Source organism: Mauremys mutica, chromosome 1, assembly GCF_020497125.1.
Source record: "Mauremys mutica isolate MM-2020 ecotype Southern chromosome 1, ASM2049712v1, whole genome shotgun sequence".
Classification (NCBI taxonomy): domain Eukaryota; kingdom Metazoa; phylum Chordata; order Testudines; family Geoemydidae; genus Mauremys; species Mauremys mutica.
This window is the reverse complement of record NC_059072.1, coordinates 231,153,923-231,178,031: the sequence shown is the minus strand read 5'-3', so window position 1 is coordinate 231,178,031 and position 24,109 is coordinate 231,153,923. Positions and strand designations below refer to the sequence as shown.

The 24,109-nt window shown below is 46.0% G+C and overlaps 1 protein-coding gene across 1 annotated transcript in view; it reads right to left on the bottom strand.

The window, feature by feature from the left end:
• ARHGAP6 (Rho GTPase activating protein 6) overlaps positions 1-22,102 on the bottom strand; it is a 507,104-nt gene extending 485,002 nt beyond the window's left edge. The window contains exon 1 of the mRNA XM_044985802.1: positions 21,575-22,102. Coding sequence (XP_044841737.1) covers positions 21,575-22,102 — 528 coding nt within the window. The remainder of the gene's footprint in view (positions 1-21,574) is intronic.
• Positions 22,103-24,109: the final 2,007 nt, after the last annotated feature.

The following is a 24,109-nucleotide window of genomic DNA, read 5'->3' as shown; positions in this document are numbered from 1 at the left end:
AGATTTTGCCCTTCGGACCTCTGTGGCAGCGTGTAACTGACATCATCATGCAGCGATGTGGCCAGGAGTGGCACAAGCACGTACTGCAAATGGAATTCCACACGAGGTGTCTTTGCACCTTTGGTTTCATTATTTCTGTAGGTGCAACGGAACCCATGCACACCCACTAATGCTGCCCCTGGACATACATCCTTAGCAGCAAGATGTTCTATCACCCCTCTAACTCTTTTACTTGCTTTCCCCAAAGCATGGTCACCCATTCAGTCTTCCAAGGATTCCGTTTGAACGGACTCACTCTCATCTGCGTCCAGTCACACCCAGTCTGACACTTTGGGGCTCAAACCAGACCAGTGAGGGGTTATGCCATCACTTGCCCTGCAATACTGCTGTGGCTCACAGCTAGGGGTGACCAGAGGGCAAGTGTAAAAAACTGGAATGCGGGTGGGGGGGCAATAGGTGCCTATATAAGAAAAAGCCCCCAAAATCAGGACTGTCCCTATAAAATCAGGACATCTGGTCACCCTACTCACAGCCCTGACATCAACAGGCAGCATACAAGTCACCTCTGGCTTCCACCACCCAGTTTGCAGAGTGACCCCAACACCTTTCCTGTCTCAAATTTCCCCAAAGCCATCTGTCAATGTGACAATCTGCTGAGGTTCCCAGAATTGCGAGGTACTGTATTACCCTGACACACCAGGTTGTCTACTTTGCTGGCAAACTCCTCAGGACTCTGCCAGTCCAAACTATGCCTTGCAGGTAACAAACAGTGAACCCCAACTCCTGAGTTCCCCAGAGACATCTCTCTGCAGTGTCCAGTCCACTCCTGGAGCATTCACAGAAGTTATTAAGTTTGCAGCGCCTTTAAAGAGACAATACATTGCAGATCATTAATTTAACTGGAGTCTGACAAACACTCTTATTTCAGTCACAGCACTGATTTGGTTTACAGTAAAAGTAAAACAAGTTTATTTAACAAAAGGAGATATACTTGGCATGACTTAATCCTCAGGAATGAGAGGACAGAAATGATTACAAAACAGCCACAAATAAAAACACACTTCTAACACTAAAACTTAGTCTCCGCAAATTACAATCTGTGCCTAAGCAGGTTTCTCACCTATAGTCAGATCCTAGGGACTTCAGTCCCCTTAGCTGAAGGGCCCAACAGTCTGTGATTTCAAGAACTCTGGCCTCTTGAATCCCCTTTGAGATGTATTCTTTGAAAAATAAGCCCAAAGTTTCAGTCTCATGTTGCGGTGTAGATGCAATGATGTCTTGTCCCCCACTTGTTAACTTGATAGCTTTGTTTACCTTGCATGATAGTGTACCTACATTGTCTTTGCCTGATCCCAGGCTGGTCAGACAAGCAAATACACATTCCTTTGTCTAGGACAGACGGGGCTTATGCATTGCTTGCCAAACATTTTAAGAACATAATCCTATCACATACTTATAACTCTTAGTACACAACTCCCATACATACCTACACAAGAATATTAATGTTATTAATTTTTCATTTATATTATATTATATTCCCCTTTTGGGTATATATCATGGCAACAGTGTATTAGGTGCAGTGAGTACATCAGGCCTCACAAGAGTTGCTGACACAGAGTAGTGACCCATCAATGGCTTCTGTGTAACACCCCGGCTTCATCTGACCTCCAACTGATTGATCTCCTAGCAGAACGTCTCTCTCTCTCCAGGCCACCTTCCTTGTTCTAGAATTCCTCGCTCATAAGTATCTAGGGAGTTCAGTGATATCCGATGCTACTCGAATAGTGTATCAAGCTCACAGATGTGATTGTGAAGTTAGCATGTTATTTGCTTGTTTCTGAATAGGAAGTTGTTACAGCGGATTTGATACACTGAAAACATAGTTAAGACATTTGCAAGGAAGCTGAACGTCACCCATTTTTGGTCAATTCAATTGTGCTTCATTTCTTTTTTGAAACAGCTGGACCTTTTTTATGTTGCAGGAAATACCTCTCTCTTCTGCTTTGAGAGATGCCTTGACACAGAAAACAGCCAAAGACAGACAACAAGATCAAACCTTGCTGATAAACAAGTACCTTACTAAGAAAAGAAAAAAAAAGCATATTATGCAGGTTTTTTCCTGGCATGGCACATGGAAATTTTTAAATGTTTAAGGTGGAAATCCATCAACCTCATCAAAAAACTCACACAGATACAGAAAGACATCATCTTCCTCTCCAAGTGCAAATAGATGGACATCATACCAAATGGACTGAAGGTAAAAAATCCACTGCAATCAACATACTACACTGACTATGGCGAGAGGTGCCACACACTCTCAAAGAAACTGAGGAACCACCTGATCAGCATCCTGTACAGCAGACAGGAAGAGATCAAGAATGAGCTCTCAAAACTGGAGAGACTCATACAAAAGCAACTTTCCACACAAACTTCCACGTGGCTGGACTTTACAAAAATGAGACAAGCCATTTACAATGCACACTTTACTTCTCTACAGCAGAAAAAGGACAGTAAACTATCTAAACTCCTACGTGCCACAGGGGGCTACAACAGTGGTACCCTTAACTCACCCAACAATATTGTTAATCTATTCAACTACACACTTAGCTCGGCGGAAGAGTCTGTTCTATCTCGGGGACTCTTTCTGCCCCACCACCCCCACAAACATGATTCAGTTCTGCGGTGATCTGGAAGCCTACTTTCGCCATCTCTGACTCAAGGAATATTTTCAACACACCACTGAACAGAGCACTGACCCCCAGGAATCCTCCTACCAACACTACAAGAAGAAGAATTCTGTGTGCATCCCTCCTGACAGTCGAAATGACAGACTGGACTTCTACATAGAGTGCTTCCGCAGACGTGCACAGGCTGAAATTATGAATAAACAGCATCACTTGCCCCATAACCTCAGCCATACAGAACACAATGCAATCCACAGCCCCAGAAACAACTCTGACATTATAATCAAAGGGGCTGACAAAGGAGGTGCTGTAGTCATCATGAACAGGTCAGATTATGAACAGGAGGCTGCCAGGCAACTCTCCAACACCACATTCTACAGGCCACTGTCCTCTGATCCCACTGAGGGGTACCAAGAGAAACTATACCATCTGCTCAATAAACTGCCCTGAGCACAAGGAGACAAGGTAAAACAAAACAAAAAAACAAAAACCACAAGAGCTGCATGGAAAACAGTAATTCCATTTTGTGGTGCATTTCAATATTTGGTTTAGTTCTTATGTGAAACAAACTCCAACAATCTGAAGAGTCTCTAAAAGAGGAAATGGAGTCCTGGCTCCAAGGCAGGCTGCCCTAGAATGGTGGACCCTGGATGCCCTAGTAGGTGAGCTGCTGAAGAGCCAGGCAAGTTAACTAGCAGGAAACCAGGCAGGTTTTGAAACCTACCCAGCAGTCAGAGTTCAATCAGATCCTGTCTGGGTTCCATCAGAACTTTACTTAAATTGAATAGTCTCCATAAAACATTTCAATATTGACAAATCAGAAAATGTGGAAGGAAAAAAAAAGTCATCAGAATTTTTCCAACCAATTCTAAAAACACTCATATTGTTTTTACATTTGTGCTACCACCAATTCAGCTGCAAAGCAACAGTGGGAGATTTCCCCAAAAATGCTAGCATAGAAGCAGTCTCTGAGAACAATAAGATGAGAGACATTTCTCAACACAGGCCTTCCTTTCTCCTGCACTGCAGTAATTCAGACATATGCAGTTTGAGATGTGACTGAAATGAGGGAAGACGGGAGAGTTGTAATCCTATAGTGGCAGAAATGAGGTTTCCTTTTATTTATACACAAATTATGTATATTTCACCATTCAATATTATATCAAGCTGCCAAATATGAGGGACCTGATTTTCTCCTGCCTTATACCTTCTGGAGCCATTTATTCTTGGGTGTAAAAACTTGGGTGTAAAAAATTACCAAATCAGCATTTGTGTGTAAGCTTTTTTTTTTTTTTTTACCCATTTTACTCAGACAAGGGGCAATGCAGGGGAGAATCAGGACAAAGAATGATTAAAATCAATACCACCCTAGTCAGATTACATTCTCTATAGCACCCTCAAAGGGACTGTCTTTCATTAGTGTCTCTCCCTTCCTCTGCCCCCACAGGGAGTTATCGATGGGAGTGTCTAAGATAGAAAAATCTGTTTTCAAGCACTAATGTATCTGCAGCTATATTAACACTACTATAGATCAAGCTTTAGGCCAGGGGTGGCCAACCTGAGCCTGAGAAGAAGCCAGAATGTACCAATGTACATTGCCAAAGAGCCACATTAATACATCAGCAGCCCCCATCAGCCCCTCCCGCCCCGTCACCCCCCGCACCTCCTGCCTGCCGGCAGCCCTGCTGATCAGCACCTCCCCCTCCCTCCCCATGCCTCCTGCCTGCCGCAATCAGCTGTTTCGCAGTGTACAGGAGGCTCTGGGATGGAGGGGGTCGGAGCAAGGGTGCAGCAGGCTCAGGGGAGGGGGTGGGAAGGGGTAGGGACCTTGGGGAAAGTGGTGGAGCTGGGGCAGGGCCTGGGGTTGAGCAGTGGAAAGTTGGCACCTGTAGCTCCAGCGCCGGAGTCAGCACCTATGCAAGGAGACGCATATTAACTTCTGAAGAGCTGTGTGCGGCTCCAGAGCCACAGGTTGGCCACCTCTGGTTTAGGCATTCTGGTCTTTATGACGTAGTGCTGAAAATGCCTGAGCCTGGATACTAATGTCAGTATAGTTGCACAGGTGCTGGAAAACAGGTAGGAAGTTCTGTTGTGCAGGCCATCATTAGAAGGGAGAGGGAGCTCATCAGCCGGATTGTCACCGTTTCTGTTGAGGGAAGATTTGTGCAAATAGAGGAGTCTTACATTGTACTCTGAAGGAATCAAAACATGGCATTCATGCTGACCTTCTCCAGCAGAGCTGCACAACAGAAGGTACCCTTTAACATGAACACATTGTCACCAGCAAGGCTCATCTTCAGCCCTGCCAGATACATCTTACCTGTTGGTCCACATATTTTTGAACTTGAGGAGAGGGAGAAGAAGCACTGAGGTAGTCAAGCTGCAGCTCATTAAGAACTTTGAAGATGAGTGACAGGACGTTGTACTAGATTCAGTACTCAGTTGGAAACCAGTGCAAAGCATCATTATTCCCAGACACTTTGTGTTGCCAGCTATAAGAATTAATGAATAATGACAGTACATGCATCCGACGAAGTGGGTATTCACCCACGAAAGCTCATGCTCCAATACGTCTGTTAGTCTATAAGGTGCCACAGGACTCTTTGCTGCTTTTACAGATCCAGACTAACACGGCTACCCCTCTGATAAATGCCAGTACAGTACACATCTTAATGATTTCGCATTAATACTATTGATAAAGCATTTGCTGATGTTTTGATACTTGTGTCATGTTACCTTAGGGAATATACAACATTACAAAACATTAGGTCAGGGGTCGGCAACCTACGGCACGCGTGCCAAAGGTGGCATGCGAGCTGATTTTTAATGGCACGCCGAGGTCTCGGCCACCAGCCCCACTCAGCCTGCTGCCAGCCTGGGTGAACGGAACCGCAGGCTGGCAGTGGGCTGAGCAGGCCGGCAGCTGAGACCCCGGCTGGCAAGGGGCCAGCAGATGGAACCGAAACCCAGCCGGAACCCAGAGCCGGCCGATGCTGGGGCGCAGCGCGTGGCGCACTCCCAGCTGGAGGGTGGCTGCCGGAACTCTCCTGCAGGCTGGCGCTGGCGGCCGAAGCAGCAGGCAATCAGGCAAGTGAAAGGAGGCACAGTGGAGGCGTCCGCGTCCCAGCCTGTCCTGCTGCCCCTCTCTCGCCACTGTGGCTGGACACCAGGGCACTGCAGGCATGTGCCGTCCCTGCGGCCCCTGGGGGAAGGGAGTGGCAGGCCAGAGGGTCTTCTGTAGGGCCGGGTCCAGCGTTTTTGCCGCCCAGAGCAGCAAAAAAAAAAAAAAAAAAAAGCCGCGGCTTCAGTCTTCTGCGGCTTGTTCTTCCCTCAGTGAGGGACCCGCCGCCGAAGAGCCAGACGTGCCCCCCCTCCGTTGGCCGCCCCAAGCACCTGCTTGCTGGGCTGGTGCCTGGAGCCGGCCCTGGTCTTCTGCTGTGGCCCCCCATTTGCCTGCAGATGCAGTGCCCCCACACAGCTGGCCCACAGCTCCCTTGGCAGAAACAGGAACAGCATGGGGCAGGGACCCATCCACCATCCAGGTAATCCGGCCGCAACCGGGACTGTCCCAGGCCAGCCTCAAGTCCCTGTCCCCCCGGGACTTCCCCCTATACCCCCCAACCCCTCATGCCACCCAACCCTGACTCCTATAACCCCCATGCTCCCAGCCCTGACTCCTGCACCATCCACATCCCCACCCCCTGCCCTGATCCCCCACACCCCAACCCCTTGCTCTGAGTGCTCCCCCACACACATCCCAGCCCCTGAGCTCCTCCCCCCACCCCCAAGGGGGGTTGTAATACGACAGTACCTGTAAGAAATTTAAGTTACTTTTACCCCTGCCAGAACCCCAGACCAGCAGTGGACTGAGCGGGGCCAGTGGCAGGCTGAGAGGCTCAGCCCGCTACCGGTCTGGGGTTCTGGCCGCCAGCCCCCTTACCAGCTGGTGTCCAGACTTCCGGCCCCACTCAGCCCACTGCTGGCCTGGGGTACCGGCAGCCAGCCCGGGGCTCTGCTCCTGGCCTCAGCCACTCCCTGCTGTGGCGCACATTGGAAAACTCAGCAAGGAAAAGGATCACACTAAACTGATAAGATCAGCATTTAAATTTTATTTTAAATGAAGCTTCTTAAATATTTTTAAAACCTTATTTACTTTAAATACAACAATAGTTTATTTACATAATATAGACTTATAGAGCGAGACCTTCTAAAAACGTTAAAATGTATTGCCGGCACGCGAAACCTTAAATTAGAGTGAATAAATGAAGACTCGGCACAGCACTTCTGAAAGTTTGCCGACCCCTGCATTAGCTAATATGAGTCACAGTCAGGAAAAAAACAAATTAGACCAAGGATCAAAGTGGTTGGTTGCCTTAGCAACACAGGGTGACAGGGGAAAGAAGGGCAAAATTTTCCCCATTTTTGATGGGGAAGAAATTTATAGGGGGAAAGTTACTTAAACTGTACCTACTATTTTCTGTATAGAAATGTGGTTGTCATCATAATTCCATTCTTATTTAGTAATCATTTGGTGTTATTATGATAAGGATATTATAATAGAGACCCATGTCCCCTGATTATACACAAGGCTGAGAACTATCTCTTCCTGCTCTCTGAAAACTATTTTTAGGCCCAGTCTGCACTACTATTTTCACCAAATGTGTAACCAGTTCCTGGCATGGTTAATTCTGTTACATTGGAGGGTGTTGGTGGCTGCCAGGAAGCCTGTCTTTGATCTATGAGCAATTGCAGACCTCATTGAAGCTTATAGGTGCACTAGCCACCTTTCAATGAGGCTAAATGAGGGAGAAATTGAATATCCCTTTGTTTAAAGACATCTGAAATAACAGAAGCCACCATATAAGTCACTGGACCATATAGGAAGATCAGAATAAGAACTAAATTAGGGATCATAAGAAGGGTTTCCCTGGGTGAGTGAAAATGCATGGGTTGGGGCACTGATGGTGAAGTTGTCTGTGTGTCCCTAGGTGCTGACTCCATGGGCACACCAGGGCTGGAGCACCGACAGAAAAAAAATAGTGGGTGCTCAGCACCCACCCTGCCGATCAGCTGTTTGGCGGGCCCTGTCAATCAGTTCCTTCCCACCCCACCCCAGAGCCTCCTGCTCACCACCGAACTGTGCAGTGGCAGGCAGGAGGCGCTAGGGGGAGGGGGAAGGAGAAGGGGCAGGAAGAGGCGGGGCTAGAGTGGGGTGGTTGGGGGAGGGGACAGAGAGGGAATGGAAAGAGGTGGGGTGGTGGGCAACCAGACCTCGTAGTCAGAGCCAGAGCCAGAGTTCACAGTCATGAGACAGGAGTCTAGAGTTGGCTAGGTCAGGATACCCGAAGGTCAGAAGCAGGAGACAAACTAGAGATCAGAATCACGAGTTGGGAACCTGAGTCAGGCTGGTCAGGATACCAGAGGGTCAGAGGTGGGAGACAAAGAGGTTGGGAACCACAAGGCAGATGCTGTGAGTCAAGCCAAGGAAGCAGGAACAGGACCCTCTAGTCTAACCACACCCATGAAATCCATTTAGCCAGTTTTCCTTCCTCCAAGCTGTGTGAGTGCATTATTAGGACATCACAGAGTGCAGGTGCAGGTCTGTCCCTGTTCTTCAGGTACCCTACCCCATGCTGAGAAGGTGAGAGAGAGCTGCCTAGATATTCCCATAACGTACTGGTACAAAGCCTGGTTAGGCAGCATGTTAGACCTTGTCAACACTTGCTGTGGTGTGGAGGGTACATGAAGCTACACATGGCAGTGAAAGGCATTGGCAGGAGGGGAAGCAGAGGGAAAGGCTCAAGCAGTGGGGAGCTGCCAGAGCCTTCCTCCCGCCAGAGTCTTTCCAAGCTACCAGAGCCTTTCCCTGTGATAAGGAATGGCTCCAGCAGCTCCCTGTGGCAGAGAAAGGCTCTAGGAGTTGGGACCTGCCAGAGCTTTTCCCTGCTGTCTTCCCCCTGCCAGAGCCTTTCCCTGCTGTTGGAGTCTTTCACTGCGGTAGGGAAAGGCTCTGGCAGCGCAACACTACACTGCTAAAAATAGCAGAGTGGACATGGGAGGCACTGCTTGGGTGTATAGAGAGCCATGTGGATTATATGCCCACATGGGTGGGCAAACTTTTTGGCCCAAAGGCCACATCTGGGTGAGGAAACTGCATGCAGGGCCATGAATGTAGGGCTGGGGCAGGGGGTTGGGGTGCGGGAAGGAGTGCAGTGTGCAGGAAGGGGCTCAGGGCAAGGGATTGGGGTGCAGGACGGGTGTGGGGTATACCAGGGGGCTCAGGGCAGGGGGTTGGGGTGAAGAGTGTGGGAGGGGGCTCAGGGCAGGTGGTTGAAGTGCAGAAGAGGTGCGGCAGGGGCTCAGGGCAGGGGGCTGGGGTGCAAGAGGGGAGCGGCGCAGAAGGGGTTCGGAGTGCAGACTCTGGCCAGTGCCACTTTCCTGGAGCGGCTCCGGGGTGGCAGCGGGGCACCATGTCCCTGCCGCCCCTGGGGCGGGGGGTGAGGGAGGGCAGAGGGCTCCGCGTGCTGCCCTCGCCTGTGGGTACCTCCCCCAAAGCTCCCATTGGCCGTGGTTCCCCGTTCCTGGCCAATGGGAGGTGTGGGGGGCGATGCCTGCAGGCGAGGGCAACGCGCGGACCCCTCTGCCCTCCCTCCCCCAGGGGACGCAGGGACATGATGCTGGCCGCTTCCGAGAACGGTGCAGGGCCCGCGGCACCACGGGAGTTGCAATCCCACAGGCGAGATCCAAAGCCCTGATGGGCCGGATCCGGCCTGCGGGACGTAGTTTGCCCACCCCAGTTCTAGCCTGTCTATACCCTTCTCAACTAAGCAGTGTCTCACAGTCTACAACGGTATTTATATCCACACTAGGGGTGTATGCAGTGTCTATAGTGTACACAGCACCGTAAGTGTAGACATGGCCTAAGATGCAAACACATAAACATGGTCAAACCATGTATTTTGTCAGATAAAAATCACAAAATTCAATCTGTAACAACCGCATAGTTGTACCATAGTGTACAGTAGAATAGGGGTCTTTCTTTGGGTCATAGGAATGTCAACCCCAAGACACACATATACCCACACACACATATATTAAAACAACCACATGCACTTAACTTCTAAACAGGATGTTATTATGAGGGTTAAGTCTTTCCATATATACATAAATGCTTTCAAAAGAAATTACATTAATTAGATTATGGTCCAAAGCTTGGCCAGAATTCATTTAAAACAGTAAAAAAAAACAAAAACAAAAACAAAACTTTTCTTCATGGTGTAGGAAGAACAAAAACATATCACCAAAATATTATGAAATTTAAGAGATTACTGAAGATTTGTTAACCTTCAAGCAATCATATGCCATTTGATTTTCCTCTTTTATCTTTAAACTTTCATATATCCTGTGAGTATCAGCTTTTCCCCATTCCTTAAAGTCACTGTAAAACTGATTGCATCTCTTCTAAAAACAAGTGAAGGTGAAATATCTTGGATAGCATATCCAAAAACGTCTATTGCGAATAAGCTCTTATGAGAACACAATTCTGAAAGATTTATTCTATAAATTAGAAGTACTACCTCCTACGGGAATCAAAAGACGTAACAGAATGAGAAACATTTCCTGTAAGAGAAATATTTTTAGCTCTTTCAGAGAGAGAGAGAGAGAGAGGCAAATAAAAACTGAGAACACTGCCGACTTGTTTCTCACCAAATTACTCTCAAAGGGGGCAACTAAATTGAAATAATCTTTCAGAGACACAGAACACCAGTGCTGCAAACCATTGTTTAATACAATAATGGCTGAACACACACTGATAACTAGAAATTAAAAACTGAAAATAACATAGGAAAAGTGGTTTGAAACATTGCAACCTCTGTCTTTTACAGCAATGTTTATGAAGGTTCATTCATTGTGACATCACTGTGGACCACATTCAACAAATCAGTTCCATATTTTGGAGCTGCATGATCTTTGTATGCAAATTCAGGATTATACTGTTTTAAATTCTGTTCTGCAGAAAAGGACCTAGGGGTTACGGTGGACAAAAAGCTGAATATGAGTCAACAGTGTGCCCTTGTTGCCAAGAAGGCTAATGGCATTTTGGGTTGTATAAGTAGGGGCATTTCCAGCAGATCAAGGGATGTGATCATTCCCCTCTACTCAGCACTGGTGAGGCCTCATTTGGAGTACTGTGTCCAGTTTTGGGCCCCACACTACAAGGATGTGGATAAATTGGAGAGAGTCCAGCGGAGGGCAACAAAAATGATTAGGGGGCTGGAGCACATGACTTATGAGGAGAGGCTGAGGGAACTGGGATTGTTTAGTCTGCAGAAGAGAAGAATGAGGGGGGATTTGATAGCTGCTTTCAACTACCTGAAAGGGGGTTCCAAAGAGGATGGATCTAGACTGTTCTCAGTGGTAGAAGATGACAGAACAAGGAGTAATGGTCTCAAGTTGCAGAGGGGGAGGTTTAGGCTGGATATTAGGAAAAACTTTTTCACTAGTAGGGTGGTGAAGAACTGGAATGGGTTACCTAGGGAGGTAGTGGAATCTCCTTCCTTAGAGGTTTTTAAGGTCAGGCTTGACAAAGCCCTGGCTGGGATGATTTAGTTGGGTTTGGTCCTGTTTTGAGCAGGGGGTTGGACTAGATGACCTCCTGAGGTCCCTTCCAACCCTGAGATTCTATGATTCTATGATTCTATGAAATCAAATTTAACCCATATTTACAAACATGTACTTTACACCTTTGGCATATAGTCTCAACTTCTGAACGAATGTGCATCAATGCTCACTTAAATCCTCACACACTGAGCTGACATTCAAGTGTACCCCTTTGTGACAGTCTAGGAAATCTGTCTATGTAAAACTTACAGACAAAGCGGTGAGGTAATATCTTTTATTGAACCAACTTCTGTTAGAGAGAGATACACACTTAAAAGCTCCACAGAGCTTTCCCAGACTTGAAGAAGAGCTCTGTGGAGCTGGAAAGCCTGTCTCTTTCACCAACAGAAGTTGGTCCAATAGAAAATATTACTTCACCTAGTTTGTCTATCTCATATCCTGAAACCAACACAGTTACAATACTTAAAACATATGTAAAACTTACCAATTTTGATTGATTTTATTATTTACTCCCTGTATCATGTTCATTGAACAAGCAATTTGCTAACACATGTTGACCCTATCTTGACAGATGTTACAGGAACATCAAGACTCACTAAGATTTTACTGGGTCTACTTTCACCATACAACGAGTTGGCTACAGAAGGTAGCAAAGCTAAAATAAACCAATTTTTTCATTCTGAACTTCAGGTGCACGATAACCAAAAACAGATCACCTGACGGGGTACTCTGATCACCTAACGGGACTTGTAGACTGGCCAGGAGGCTCACATGGAGAGAACCGGGAGAAACTAGTTTCAGGGTCTAGGCAATAGGACTGCAGGTTCCCAGGGTTGAGGGGTCTCAGACATGGGTCAGCACCTTGAGCACGTGCCTAGAGATGCAGAACCAGAGATACAGGGCCTAAACTTTGCTCTGTCCCAGCAAGCGAAGAGCCCATGGGGATTCGCTATTTTGATCCAGTACAACCATCTGGTGGATGTCCAGCAGGGGAAGCGCATCAGAGTTCCAACACCTCTCAAAGGCACCATTATCTGACCAATTATTTAATCCTACTTGCTCTCAACCACAGTGGAACATACACCTACCTTGCAGAAGATGTTGTAGGTAATGCAAGGAAAAGTTAAAAAGTCAATGAAAAAGAAGGCCAGGTATTTGTATAGACATTAATCATTGTTGAGGGGGAAAAATAGACAGAAGACTAATAGTAATGACTTTGAAGATCTATGATTGAAAGAAATTAACAAAAAAAACCCATGTATTATTCCAAATATCTTTATCTTCAGTGGGACTTCTCACTTAAAGTAAAGCATATCCTTAAATGCTTTGCTAGTTTAAGATCAGAGTGCTCTACACCTTGCAGGATTGAGCCCTGAATATCAGCTTCTGGCTAATAAGAGTCTTGTAATTTGAATCCCAGTTTACCTCCCCTGCCCCTCCTTTAGTTGCTGTTAAGCAGGAGTAGCATTTGGCTTCTTCTCCTCACATCCCAACCTCCTGATTCAGTCAAAAAAGAATGTAATTCAGGAAGTGCACGAGTTACATTTCCAAATAGCAGTGTTGTTCCAACCACAACACACATCCTTTATGTTCCAGGATATTACACTACACATTAAAGGGAACCCGGCAAAGTAAAAAAAAAGTGGGCTTGTGCTTCTTTTGCACCAACTTTTTAATAATTAAGAGGAAAAACTGAAAAATCTGCGACAAAAGCGTTTGTTTTTTTCATTTTTTTTTAAACAATAGAAATTCAGGTCTTCTACACTGTGGCAACTGGAGAATGATTAACACCGTGACATCACAAGAGAGTGAAAGTTGTGGAGCAGGGGTGGAGCACCCCCTAGGTGCTGGGGAAGTCAGCGCCTCTGCTGGTGAGCATGTTTCAGATTCCCTTCTGTGGTGACCTACAGAGGATATAAAATGCTATAGCAGCCACCTAGGGTGCATTGCCTCTTCGGCTCCAGCTGTAGCCATCTATGCTTGTAGCTCTGCAGATCCCCAGTTCAATCCTCAGTGTGGCTACCAAGAGGGAAGCTGTCACATTAACACCATTCTAATGCCTGATGAAAACTTTGGAGAAAGAATACCTTTGCTGCAGATTCAATAACCCATCTTTGATTTTTCAAAATAAAGAAGCTGCAGAATATTTAAGACAAAAAACATACGCCTTTCAGGCCTTCTTTATAAATGATCAAAGAATACAAAACAAGAATTCTCCATGCTCCTCTTTTTGCAAATAAACTATAAAGGAGAAGCTTTTTTATTTACAAATTTTGCACAGAAGCTGTAGTGTGACAGGAAGTAGAAAAACTATTGTAGAAAAATCTTCCCCAGTCTAAACATTTTTTTTAACAAAGTCTAAACATCAAGTGCAATGTAATCACTAATGCTTAAGGATCTCATCCTGCAAACTCATATTCATGTGAATAGCCCTTACTCACTTGAGTTGTCCCATTGACTTCAGAGATACTATCCATATGAGGCCCCAAGGAAATATACACCTGTATCATAAAAGTACCCCTCATTCCAATTACCAATAGTATTAAGTTACAGAAAGCTTTCTAATGAAATATGATTTGCTCTTTTTCTATCTTGATAGTTCTGTGCCCCATCCCAGTCGGTGTAGTTTTTATTTCTGAGCACTAAGCTTAAAAATACCATTTGCCTACCCAGCAAACAGTGGCGGCTCCAGGCATCAGCGCAGCAAGCGCGTGCCTGGGGTAGCAAGCCACAGGGGGCGCCCTGCCAGTCCCTGCAAGGGCGGATTCGGCAGCCACGGGACCGGTGGACCTCCCACAGGCAAGCCACCGAAGGCAGCCTGCCTGCCGTGCTTGGGGCGGCAAAAAAAGCTAGAGCCGCCCCTGCCAGCAAGGTGAGTAAGAAATGCTGGCAAGTAAGGGGGCAGATAGGGGCTGATGTTATCAGTGTCTACAGAATTAAGCTTTTAAAATATTAAGGGACTGATTTTCAATTGTGCAGAGCTCCCACTAACTTCAACTGGATTTGTGGGTGTTCACATCTTCTGAAAATCATGCCTTAAGTTATCAGCCCTTATGATTTCAAAGATGAATTGTGAAATAATTAAACTAAAGCAGCATTGTCCTCCCAAGTGTATAGACAGGCAGCTCCAGTGCCCCTGCTTTTGTTCATAGTTTTGCAAACCAGCAGCTTCCAGTGACGTTAATAAGCCGCTAGTTTATTGCTCCACTTCTTTTCAGAACCCTACCCAGGCAGTAGGGAAACTGACAAAAATAATGCCAGTTTTCACTTTGTTGTTGCTTGGAAAAGCTCTAAGCAGCAGTAGAGTGCACTGGAGCTATTCATGATGGAGGGCCATCCAAATTGAGCGAGAATGTCGAATTAAGTGTCTCTCACAACACCCAGGAGGAAGGGTAGGGGAGCTGATTCCCCAGCTTGATACGTACTCCAGAGCCTTTGGAAAAGGAGTGGGAAAAAGATCTCCTTTTCCTTCCCAACATCCAGAAGGGAAAATAGAAGGGCTTCCGATATAAGAAGCATGCACTGATGTGTTGCCACTACTTTAACAAGAGCTTTTACAAACAGTGCATTGGCTAAGGATGTTCACACTGTTTATTCCTCAATAATAGACACAATACATTAGCAGAATGATCAGGCTGTAATTTGAATTGTGTAGATCAGGGGTTGGCAACCTTTCAGAAGTGGTGTGCCGAGTCTTCATTTATTCACTCTAATTTAAGGTTTCGCATGCCAGTAGTACATTTTAACGTTTTTAGAAGGTCTCTTTCTATAAGTCTATAATATATAACTAAACTATGGTTGTATATAAGTAAATAAGGTTTTTTTTAATGTTTAAGAAGCTTCATGTAAAATTAAATTAAAATGCAGAGCCCCCCGGACCGGTGGCCAGGACCCGGGCACTGTGAGTGCCACTGAAAATCAGCTCGCGTGCCGCCTTTGGCATGCGTGCCATAGGTTGCCTACCCCCGGTGTAGATCTTGTAGGAGAATCTTGGGCTATCCTCCCATCCAGCTCATCACAGCAAACACACACTAGAAAGACACAGGTATGAAAAATGGAAGCTTCTCCACCACAGCAAAACAAAACAGATACATTTCATACTGTGGTTTTCTATTCTAATGTTAAGTGCAGAAGAATAAGCAGCAGACTTTACATAAGTTGACAGTTAAAAGAAAATTCAGTTCTGAATACTGCTAGACTTTTCAGTTTGCAAATGTATTTCAGTCATTAAAAAGATATATACCTTCTGAAGTCATGATGTAGAAAACAAATAAATCCTTAACTTCTGTGGGACTAGCTTAAAGTAATGTTTTTGCAGAATTGGGGCCTTTGGTAATTATCCAAATATTTATACAACCTTTTCAAAAGTATTCAGTTTACTTAAAAACAAACATCATTTATATGTAAAATATTTAATAAATAAAAAAAATAATTAAAAACAAGACTTTTTTTGGCAAGTGAAAAACAGGAATTTTACTTTAAGAAAATTTCTTAAAAGCAGAGCTGACATCTGAAAGGAAACTGAGGAACACATCTTGAGTTTTTCCACTGTCTTCAGTACAACCAGGATTAAGCCCTTATTTAAATAGGTCACATATGAGCAAGGAAAGACTTCTTGTTGTGGTTTTACAGTAATACAAATAATACATAATAAATGCTCTACTTAAAAATATTCTCTTAATTATAAAACTTTCTTATTCATACAGTTACTATCAATGCACCTGGAAAGCAAGAGTTGAGAAGTAAAAAGAGATAAAGTTCCTAGAGAGTTGCAGGAGTCTTCTTTACACCATTCCTTCAAATCCATTAGAATCTTGTAGCAGAATCAAGACCATTTAAAGCCTAATAACTTTACATGACTTGGTTAGCATGGTTTACTATTGAAGCTTGAAATCCCACACGTAACTTTGATTTTTAAAGTCATTAGTGAATGTCAAATTGTGCAAAGCTACAAGTCAACCTTCAGAAATCATTCCAAAGAGGGTCTATTTATAAAATGCCAAAGCCAAATAACTGAAATAAAAAGGTAACACTATCCTTAGCTCAGCCTCGCATGCATAATTATTACAGAGAACTTTGAACAGTGGGTGATTCCACATATAGCACGGTTTGTAAAGTCTGAATAGAATTGGGCAAGTCATTCTTATCCAGCTGTTCAAGTGACAGGAGGATATGAAGATCTGACACATGGGTTTCCACACATACTATATATCATGGCAGCCCAGTTTCACAGGGGCTTTCTGCACATCTGTACACAGCTGGGATTTGGAGAAGATGCAGGGTATCCTTCTCCAGGTTTGTTTGTTTTTTGTTGTTGTTTTTTTTAATACCTACCATTTGATTTGAAGACAGATCCTCTAATTGCCCATCTGCTTCTCTTTCCCCACCTGGCAGCAAGCATCATGGAGACTGAAGCAAGCAGCTATGGGAACTGCTTGGCCAAAGATAGGAAGCAAAGAGATTCTTCCTACATATTTCTCCTCAGGGGCAGTGCTGGAGGGGGGAGGGGCTTGTGGAGCTATAGCCACCCCAAAATTTGCCTTAGCCCCCCCTGTAGCAGCCACCACTCTCCTGCCTCCCAGCTCTGAAGGCAGAGTAGAGAGAGTGGGGGCTGCTGGCCGGGTACCCAGCTCTGAAGAGGGCAGCGCTGCTGCCAGCAGCAGTGCAGGAATAAGCCCAAGCAAGGGGTGGGGAGCCCAAGAGCAGCCACCCAGCCCATGTCCCTGCCTACTGGGGTGCACCCCACAGGGCAGGTGGAGGGTCCGGGGCTCCCCATAGCAGCCCAGACTGACCCGTTCTGGTCTGGATGCCTGGGCCCCATCCCCCATGGTCACTGCTCCACAAGGGCTCTGCCTCTGGTGGCAGTTACTAACTGGGAGCAGTCGAAGAGCGACAGGGAGCTGAGGAGCAGCTACAGCCCCGGCCAGCGTGCTAGAACAATTTTTATAGTGTGGGTACTGATGATGGAAACCATGGAAACCATGTATTTGGTTTTTGTTATCACTACTTCAAGCCAGCACCTCCAGCACTTTAGTTCCAGCACCCCTGGCCCCGGCCAGAGGGTGGGGTCTTGGGGAGAAAAGAGGAGGAGACAAGGCCGGAACTTAGGAAGAGCAGGAGCAGGGCCATGGAGAGGAGCAGGACATCATGGCAAAGGGGGGCACAGCCCCCACAATTTTCTGTCTAGCCACCTCAGACTTCCCACCAGGAAGAGGCTGGCACCACCCCTGCTTCTCCTCTGGAAACGCTTCAGTGTGTAGCCCAGATGTTTTCACTGTGCACATGGGGAAAATATTTGGACCTCTACCTCAGGTACTTACATGGCCCTCATCACCATAGTATCAGAGCACTTCACCATCTTTAATGTCTTTGCCCCTACAACTTTCACGGGAGGTAGGGCAGTGTTGTTAGCCCTACTTTACAGATGTGGAACTGAGGCCCAAAGACGCTAAATGACTTGCTCAATGCCACACAGGAAATCTGTAGAGGTGGAGCAGATCTTCCAAGTCCTAGGTTACTGCCCTAACCACTAGACTATCATTTTCCTCTGAACACTTATCAAAAAGTATAATTATATCAAAGACGTAGGAGTAAAATTAATATAAGAAGTATTTCTAATTCATTTATAATCCTAAAACTAATAAATTGGAAGTATATATATAAAGCATCCATGTACAGTTTTAGCCTATAGCAGAGTTTTTAACAGCTGAGTAAACTCTTATCCATTATGAACTTCCTTTTTCCATCTGACATAACTATAGATGTGCTACAAGGGATGGTGATAATTTAGATTCTGTACCTTTTAAAGTTACAGTATTATAAATAATTACCTCATGTTCACCCTTTCAGATCATTCTACTCTAACACGTCAACCAACTTATTTTGCCACAGTGATGATGTTGCACTGTAAAAGCAGAATTCTTTATTTCCCAGCCTAGGGATAAGGCTTTAATTAATAAGGAATGGATATGAAATAATTAAATAGGTTATTTATAAACATGATTTTCTGATGGTACTAGATTGAATACCCATTACAAGAGCTGAAATAGAATTAATGCCTGTACATAGAAGTTTTACTAATGTATTCAATGGGAAGACTGCTTGCATACATTTTTTAAAGATACAAATTACAGTTATTTACATTTTTAATTATTGCTGACTATATGGGTGAGTAATTAATGTTTGCACAGCACATTGACAATATAAAGTGCTCTGTAACGGTCAAGTATTACTATTGTATGGGAAGGATCTTCACATAACCCTGCCACCTCATTCACTTCAGTTTTCACATTCAAACTCCACGCCAACATGCTTATTAGATACAACCTATCATAGCTCTACATTTCCAGCATTCATCCATAGCAAATGCTCTGGCTATGGTTGAAAAGAAACTTTCATTCCAAGTCCCTAGTCATGCCAGGGGTTTCACATAGACTGACCCTTGCACTCGCACAGAGCTGTAGTAAGCCTCAGAAGAGTCTGCTCAGGGAGCCGGACACATGTATTTCCTTAAAGGACTGGGGCCTAAACTTGTATTTTGAACTGCTGGAAACTTCCTCAAATCTCTTCCTTTGCACTGAAATTTCATGCATATTGTCTCAGCCTTAAGGTGAATTAAATTTAAAAAAACATATAAAAGTGTATCATTAAACACATATGTATCTGTTTCTCTAAAAATCTGCCCTTGCCAGAATGACTTCCTCAAAGTGTAAGAGATTACTTATTAACATACTCATTTTCTTAACCTCATAAATGATAGTTATAAATACAGAGTATTCAAATTTCATGGAATCCAATAAAAACCTGGAAAAGAACAGCACTGTAACAAACAACATATGAAACCATATTGGGTTTAAATTCAACTAAAGGTCCCATGTTGTAAAATTCCACATGGTAAAGAGCTATAAGACAACTAATGAATGAAAAAGTGATTTATTTATTTAAGAATGCTAGATACACACCAACACTGTCAATCCTCCTTGCTCTTTAGTTTGCAGACTAAAGGAACACATCCAGTGCTGTACAGTTTCACCACACATTGCCTCCATTTTGCAAAGAACTCCATGAAGACATCCCTCCAGCCACACACACTGATTTCACTAGGGATTGGTAGTAGGGTGACCAGATAGCAAGTGTGAAAAATTGGGACAGAGGATGGGGAGTAATAGGCACCTACATAAGAAAAAGCCCCAAATAACTGGACTGTCCCTATGAAATCGGGACATCTGGTCACCCTAATTGGTGGGGATGCAAGGATCTACCTATGTAGAGCTCCTTGCAGGATGGAGGACCATGGGCTGCCTAAATCCTGGACTAGGTTAAGCGATCACTGAATGAAAACCACACACCTTAATTATCCTAGAAAGTGTTATTTACCAGTTCTGAACTCATCATGACAGGGCACATGCATTCCTACCCTTAACGTATGCTGACATTAAAGTCCAGATTACCTTGTCCAGTGTTTCACTGTGCTTGTTTTTGCTACTGAAACTACTACTCCCATAAATTTTCTTTGATATCTACTTAATGTAACTTCTATACAATTTAAAATGTTTTTACATGTAAAAAATTCTGAATAATTTCTGACCAAAACTTTCAATGTTCCTATTTTCCAAACCATGTATTAAATCCCCAGTCTCCTTTACATCAAGTATACAGCTCTTTGTCACCATACAGCACTGATAGATGTTGTGAGCTTTTATGTTTAGTGTTATATTTTGCTCTTACAACTATCTTCTATTCCTCAGTCATGATAGTTTTCAGCTTAATTTTGAACCACAAATCATACTGATACTCATATTAAGCATTTTACTTAAGAATTCTACATCAGTACTAGAATGATGGATGAGATTTCATTAACTGCTATAGAAACGAGAGACAAGGTGGATGAGGTAGTATCTTTTATTGGACTAACTTCTGTTGGTGACAGAGATAAGCTTTCTATCTTACACAAAGCTCTTCTTCAGGAGTGGGAAATGTACCTTATATCTCTACCTTGTTGTCCTTATGGAAGAAGGTTACCTTCTAATTGCAATTTGAAAGCATCAAAAAAATTAACCACAAATAGTTAACAAAATAAAAACTATACCAAAAATAGGACTAACTTGTGTCACATTTAAACTTAAGTAGTTTTATCTTCAAACCAATTACAATCAACAAACAATGTCACATTATTTTAATAGCGTTGTCAACCAGCTATGATAACTACAGCACATAAGCCAACTAAACCAATAAATATTTGCATTGTTAAATTAGATTTGTTTTGGAATGCAGTGGCTACTCATGTGGCTCAAACACATCTATGTGGTCAGATAAACTGAGATCACCAGGTGTGAGCATTAAAAATAATGTCCCTATCTTGTTAGAAGCCATTACATATTCAAGTTTATGAGGTGTTACAGTGGGAGGGGAGAGTTTTATGTGCCCAATACAACTATATATGGAATTAATCTTAGAAACATCAAATACAAAAGTTTACCCTGCCAACAAAGCAGATCGAGATTAACTTTATTCTTTAAAAAAATATCTGTGAAAAAGTGTATGTGTTTTTTTAAGTGCACAACAATTAATATCTACAGTTATGCATAAGTATTTATAATTCTGTGTGTTTGTTGTTTCTGTGTTTGTGTGTATATGCTTGATTCTTGTTTGTTTCTGCTACAAACGCGAATAAGAGAATTACTAGGAACAGACTTCAGATGTTGTGACTGATCACATATTTCAATTCTTAAGGAACATACAGCAAGACCCGTGGACACGTCCCCCTCCAGCTTTCCCGGACTCAGCCCAGGCTGGAAAGGCAGCGTACAGCCACTCAGAACTCTCCTTAAGTGCTCTAGGTGCACTCTATCGGCCAAACCTGTCAAGTGCTCTCCCGTCCTCACTGACAGATCAGGAAAGGCACCTGCTACAGCCATGGGTTTCTCCTCGGCCACACAACTCCTCCTTTGACCTCTAACAACAGCAGCGGCAGAAGCCAAATGCCCCTAGCATCTGACTAACGCAAACCAGGAGCTCGTGGATAGCACAGCAACCTGGGAAGAGAGAGATGAGCAGGGACCCTTTCCCGACGTGTAGAAGGAGCGGAAGGGATGGGGGGAGGGAGACCCACCCCAGTAGGACCAAGAGAGCCTGCCCTCAGGGCAGAAGGGACTGAGGAAGTTGGGGATTCCCGGGAGCCCTATCCCGAGGGGAGGGTCCACCCTGCCACCTCTCTCGGCCCAGCTGGCTGGGGGAGGGGGGACTCTCGCGCTGACGGGGAGTCCTACCTCGGATCTCCACACGACGTAGGAGGAGGGGTGGCTGCTGGGCGCCTGCTGCCCCTTCCTCTGCTGGAGCCACTTCCTCGGGGAGGAGAAGATGCTGCTGTTGGTGCCGGCGCCGCCGCCAGGGGCGCTGAGGGCGGAGGCGGAGGGCGTGCGCGCCAGGAAGGGCAGCTCCCAGGCCGTGTTCCTCTTGCCCCGGGGGCTGGATTCGTACTCGAAGTGGAAGCTGCCCGAGGGGGACTTCTCCAGCGGGGTGCTGGGGGTGGAGAGCGAGCCGCAGAGCGGGCCGCCCCCCGGGCGCAGCAGGGCGCGGGAGGAGAAGGCGGCCAGGCACTCCGCCGAGGGGCCGCCAGCCGCCCGGGCTCGGGGCGTCCTGGCCGGGGCGTCCCCCTCCTCCCGGCTGTAGCTGCCGATGATGGCTGGGTCCAGGCTGCGGGTCTGGCGGAGCCGCCGCTTGGAGAGGCTCTTGGAGGAGGCGGCGGCCGGGGAGGAGCAGGAGAAGACGCTGTTCAGCAGGCTCTGGGCGGACATGGTGGCGGCTGCCCCGAGCGGAGCGCCGCGGGGAATGGCCGTGTGTCGGGGGCAGGAGGGCGGGTGTCCTCCCCGCCCCTCTCAGCCGCCCCGCGGGGCGAGCGAGCGCCGACTCCGGGTCCCGGAGCGGGGCGGTCAGCGGGTGCCCGCGCCGCGCGGGGCTGCTGCTGCAGCTGTGGAGCCCGCAGGGGCCGGTCCCGGCGCGGGCAGCGGGAGGCTCATGCTGGCCGCAGGGCGCCCTGTGTGCGCTGAGGCTTTGCAGCCGCCGCGGTCACTGCGCCGGGGGGCGGGCGGGCGGGGTGGGCTAGTGGCGAAAGGGGGAGGGAAGGAGGCAGCAGCCGCGGGAGCTTTTATCGCAGCGCTCCGGAGCCTGCCAGAGTCACTCCCCCGGCGGCAGCGATGCGCACGGGATCTGCCCAGTCCTCTCCGTACGCGGCGGGAGGGGAGGGCAGCCGGGTGTCCTGCGGCTGCCTCCCCCGCCGGGCGCACCCCGCATCCCCAAGCGCCGCTCCGTGCGCAGCCGGGTGAACTACTGGGGGACGAAACCGGGGAGGGAGATTTCCAAAGGCGGCTGAAACTTCCCCGGGCATGTGACCATCAGGGAAGTACATGGCCACATGAAGAGGACCCCTCCCCCAATCGCTGCCTGTCGGAGTGGGGGAAGGAGGTGTTAATAATGGGCCACCCTCGCCCTGGGGGCAAGTGCCCCTCCCGGGATGTTGTTTCGCTGGTTGTAGTCCCTTGTCAGCTATCCCACAGCTATTGGGTTTCATGGCAGGATGTTTACGCATATTGAATCGGGGCTTGAGCCGACCCAGGATTTCATTACACGTGTTACGTGTTTTCCCTCTTCGGGATAAGCACAGCTTGCGCTACATTGTTATGCAGGTGTATGAATGATGGTTATTGCTCCTGAGAGTCGGGGACTGACTCAATGGCGGGGCCAGGTCTGACAGAGCAGCAGGTGCTCTGCAAACTTGCACGCCATCCTGCCGCCCGCCCGGCAGCTGCTCCTGACGGGGCCTGCCCAGAGCCCCGGGCCCGGACTACCGGGTGGATCTCGTGTGTGGGATGCCCTCCGCCTGGCTTTCTCGCTGGTTTATACTCCGGCTGGCAAACGCAGTGACCGGAGCTTTGCGCACACTGACGTTTGTGGTATTGGATTTGTCACTTATCTTCCGCTGAACCTATTTCTACCTGGGGGGGAGTAAAATGAAATATCAGTAAAGAGCACTCGATTTAAATTTATTTCCCAGTATTTTGCTAGAATTTTGTTATATTGGAAAGTGCATTTGCTTCAAAAAGGTTTTTGTGGGTGTTCAAAAACGTTTTTTTTTAAGCCTTATTGTCTCTCATGCCTGGTTGGAGAAAGCTCTGTAAATCATTCATATCAAATCACTTGGCATATTCCCATCTGATTATAATCTGTCATAAATACTACTATAGAGCATAATTTTGCAGAATGTTTATATAATTATACATTTCCATTATAGTGCTGTTCCTTCAGCCTTGTTTTCAGAGAAAGCCTCAGGGAATGGCTAAAGTAATATGCAAAGAGGCTTCTATTTATATGGGTCAGATCCTCAACTGGTGTAAATTAGTGTAAATCCTCTGCTTTTTGAGGGGTTTTTTTCCATCCTGTACCAACTGAAAAGATTCTTCTGTTTTGTTTAACCAGTAAGAATACTATATTGAGTTCAGACTCTGCTTCCTCTCTGACAAAGTCCAGCAGAATAACAGCACTTAGAAGAGACATCTGACAAGAGTCCATGGGGTAACAGCAAGCATTATTATAGTAATCAAAAATAAAGACATATATGTGTTTTTCCACATGGTTAAAAGCAGCAAAAAAGACCGGGTTCAATATATCTAGGATCACTCTTGACAAATAACTAATCCAAACAAATAACTAACCCCACCCAAAACCCTAGGAAAACCAAACACTCCCTTCACAGGCAGGACTTCCCCACTCCCAGACTGTGTACAAACAAGGACATCTTTATTAAG